At 44.2% G+C, this 4,024-nt stretch overlaps 1 protein-coding gene across 1 annotated transcript; it reads right to left on the reverse strand.

Moving 5' to 3' along the window:
- Positions 1–1,229: 1,229 nt before the first annotated feature.
- On the reverse strand, positions 1,230–1,688 carry LOC116906661 (prothymosin alpha-like). The gene has a single exon (XM_032909843.1). The coding sequence runs from the start codon at positions 1,680–1,682 to the stop codon at positions 1,230–1,232; it is 453 nt and encodes a 150-aa protein (XP_032765734.1). The 5' UTR covers positions 1,683–1,688.
- Between the last annotated feature and the right edge of the window lie 2,336 nt (positions 1,689–4,024).

Genomic DNA, 4,024 nt, shown 5'->3' on the forward strand with positions numbered 1-4,024 from the left:
CCATTCATTCGTGTTTGCGTATGTGTGTGTGTGCCCACACATGTGCTTGTGTGTGTGAGTGTGTGAGTGCATGTGTGTACCACAGCACCAGTGTGGAAACCAGAGGACAATTTGTGGGACTCTACTCTTTCTTTCCATCACGGGGGTCCCAGGGATGGACCTCAGCTCATCAGTTTGTGGCGAGCACCTTTATCTACTTGAGCAGCTCACTGGTCATTGGTTTGATTTTAAAATAGATTCTCAATTCTGTGCAGTTCTGAAACAAATTTCCAAGTCTAAACACACACACACACACACACACACACACACACACACACATTTTCAGTTATGGGGAGCTCTACAATTTAATCGTATTTCATGCATTTTTTTTTAAAAAAGGTTTTTTGATAGCCAATAAATCTTAAAAACTAAACTCTTTTTTTGTTGTTAGAACAACTCAGCAAAATAAAATTCCCGTTTATTGTTGGACATTGTTTCACACACACCTCAAACAGGCCAAAAAATAAATAAATAAATAAAATAAAATAAACAGCAACTTCATAGACAAAAAAGAGGAAAAAAAATCTTTTTATCTTTGGCCTTTTCAACCATCTTATAGAAACCAACTACTTATAGTACAGCTAGGTACATACACAAAAAACGTTACTGGAATGCTCGGAATAAGATTGTTGTTGTTGTTGTTGTTGTTGTTTTACAAGGTTTTTTGTCTCCTTTGAGGTTATTTTTTTCCTTTTTATTTTTTTTTTTAAGATTTATGTATTTTTTATATGTAAGTAGACTGTAGCTGTCTTCAGACAACACCAGAAGAGGGCATCAGATCTCATTACAGATGGTTGTGAGCCACCATGTGGTTGCTGGGAATTGAACTCAGGACCTCTGGAAGAGCAGTCGGTGCTCTTAACCGCTGAACCATCTCTCCAGCCCTCCTTTGAGGTTATAATGAGCATGGTCACACCACAAGTCCAATCTGAAGTAGGACAGAAAACGCTCTGAAGGCTGGTTCGGTCACCCGTTATCATGAAAAATGGCTGACCCCTAATAATATGTACAAAAATATAAAATGCAAATACAAAATACAAACAAATTTTCCTTTTAAAGTACTTTTAAGAAAAAAAAGCAGGGCCTAGGAGGTTCTGGTTCTTTTCTCCTCCCATGTTGCCAATTCATGTTGTGGTTCTGGCGGTGTGGTGGAGAGCGCATGTCATCTGTGGGTGGCACTACTCTACTCTCTACTCGAAGGTGACCACGTTTAAATTCTGAGACGGGAAGTGGAGGGTGAATAGGTCACGGTGCGTAAGGTTAGCCTTTCCTTTTGCTGTCTGGTCATTCTCATCAGTCTTCTGCTTCTTGGTGTCATCATCATCATCACCATCATCATCACCACCACCATCATCATCACCATCATCATCAGTTACCTGCTTGCCCGTAGGAGCCTCAGCCTCCTCGTCTTCATCTCCATCCTCTTCTTCACCATCACCTTCTTCCTCCTCCTCTTCCTCCCCACCTTCTTCCTCTTCTTCATCTACCTCATTGTCAGCCTCCTGCTCCCCATTTTCCTCATTTTGAGCGTTCCCACTGGCAGGTGCATTTCTTCCATTCTCTGCCTCCTCCACAGCTTCCTTCTTCTCCTTCGAGTCCTTGGTGGTGATCTCGGAGCTGGTGTCCACTGCCGCGTCTGACATGGTGGAGCACGCCGGTGGTCCGATGCTGCGAGTAAGGAATTAGTCGAATTTCGAGGACTCTGGCGAGAAAGCTGCCAGAGTCCGCGTTGGAGGAGGCGGTGGGCGGCGAAGGTGGCTGCAGTGAGCGCGGAGCACGATCCGGGAACAATGCAAAGATGGCTTTTCCGAGCAGCCACTCAAAACCAAAACTCTCAAACCAGTCCACTGGCAAAAATAGTTAAATAAATGGTGCAGAGTGTGCAGAACTTCCAAAGCATATAAGAACTGCAGCCAGCAGGGTGCGCTGCAGGACTGGCCTGCTGTCTTCTTTAAAACGGATTTCACCGTCGGAATATTTTAATGAGAGGATCTACCAGCGGCTGAGACAGATGCAGATGCTAACAGCCCACCATCCGGCTGAGTTCGGGGACCCCTATGGAAGACTTAGGGGAAGTACTGAAGGAGATGAAGAGGATGGCAACCCCATAGGAAGAACCTGGAGCCCTCAGAGCTCCCAGAGACTAAGCCACCAACCAAAGAGCATACATGGGTTGGTCCGTGGCTCCAGGCACAAATATAGCGGAGGATTTTGCCTTGTCTGGCCTCAGTGGGAGAGGATGCCTTAATCCTGTAGAAACTTGATACCCCAGGGGGAAGGAGGATGTTATTGGGGTGAGGTAGGGTAGGTAGGTGAATGGGAGCCCCCTCTCAAAAGCAAAGGGGAGTGGGGAGGGGGTGAAGAACTCGAGGAGGGGTACAAGGAAGGGGGGCAGCATTTGGAATGTAAATAAATAAAATAATTTTAAAAGAATAGTTTAAAACTACCAAGAGACATTTTTCTGCTGTTATAGAGTAAAATACGCGAGTTAAAATGGATGTTGGGTTTAAAACAGTGATAGGAACTCTGGAGGATGAGAAATAAAAGGGCTTGTAGCTGATGACGAGATAGCAAAGCCCACTAGATAAGAGGAAAGACAGATTAGGAAAAAACAAAGTCGTCTTGGCAGGCTCGAACTAGCACCTGCAGCCTCACCTCCTACCCGGAGTGGACCGTCCCCAGCCCCCACCCTGGCAAGGTACTAGATGTTGGGTAACCAAGGAAAACCATCAATGCATCTTGTTAGCTGTGTGTGCCACAGTTCTTTTGTGGTTGAAGGTCCTTGATGCTGAAGTGAGGCTGTTCCCACCGGAGCAGAAACGAACTCACCAGCGCATCCCACACGTGTGCCATAACAAAGGGTCTGCAGCCTCAAAAGACCTCATTCCCTTGTAATACCATTTACACCCCTCATCTTGTGCGGCGATCATAGGAGGAAGTACCTAAAAGAAAAGATCTGGCCCACTGTATTTTTTGACAGAAGAGGAGTCACCTTATTCATGAATATGCCACTTACCTCATAAATATTCATGCAGACTTCCTTAAACTTCCTTAAACACAGCGTCCCGCCCGCTCCCCATTTTGAGGTAGTCCACTCCAGGCTGTCTTTGAAGTTCTTATTTTGTTTAGCTTTGCGTAGGTTTGCTTCTGTGCCTTTACTACGTAAATTTCTGCCAAACTGAATACATTCCCTCAAAAGATAAGAACCTAGGGCTGGCAAGAAGATTGGGCAAGCCTAACAATCTAACCGGATCCCTGGAAGCCACCTAAAAGCCTGACACACTAGCACATATCTATAGTTCCAGCATTCCCGTGGTGAGAGGGGAGAAACCATGGAGTGTCGGTCAAGAAACCCTGCCTCAAAAACAAGGTAGAAGGAAAGAGCTGCCTCCCAAAGGCTGCCCCCCTAATACGATCTCATAAATCATGACAATGATGATAATAATAATAATAATGATAATAATAATAATATTTTTAATTAGGTTTGTTTGTTTTAGACAGGGGTTTTGCTTTGTAGACCAGAATACCTCAAACTCACAGAGAGCCTTCCTGCTGCCCTCCTCACCCGGTGCTGGGATTAAAAACAAGTGCCACTATACCCAACTTAAAAAAAAAAAACAAAAAACTTTTTTTTTTTTTTTTTAATTTAAAAAAGAGGCCAATGGGCTGGAGAGATGGCTCAGCGGTTAAGAGCACTGACTGCTTTTCAGAGGTCCTGAGTTCAAATCCCAGCAACCACATGGTGGCTCACAACCGTCTATAATAGATGATGCTCTCTTCTGGTGTGTCTGAAAACAGCTACAGTGTACTTATATAAATTTTAAAAGAAGAAGAAGGAGAAGAAGGAGAAGAAGGAGAAGAAGGAGAAGGAGAAGGAGAAGGAGAAGGAGAAGAAGAAGAAGAAGAAGAAGAAGAAGAAGAAGAAGAAGAAGAAGAAGAAGAAGAAGAAGAAGAAGCCAAAATCCAGTTGTGCTTGTGTATGCAT

This window comes from Rattus rattus, chromosome 1 (genome assembly GCF_011064425.1).
Source record: "Rattus rattus isolate New Zealand chromosome 1, Rrattus_CSIRO_v1, whole genome shotgun sequence".
NCBI classification, from domain to species: domain Eukaryota; kingdom Metazoa; phylum Chordata; class Mammalia; order Rodentia; family Muridae; genus Rattus; species Rattus rattus.

What these genes read in the sequence shown, in the direction of transcription:
- LOC116906661 (XM_032909843.1), bottom strand. Translation starts at nt 1,682, where the DNA reads ATGTCAGACGCGGCAGTGGACACCAGCTCCGAGATCACCACCAAGGAC.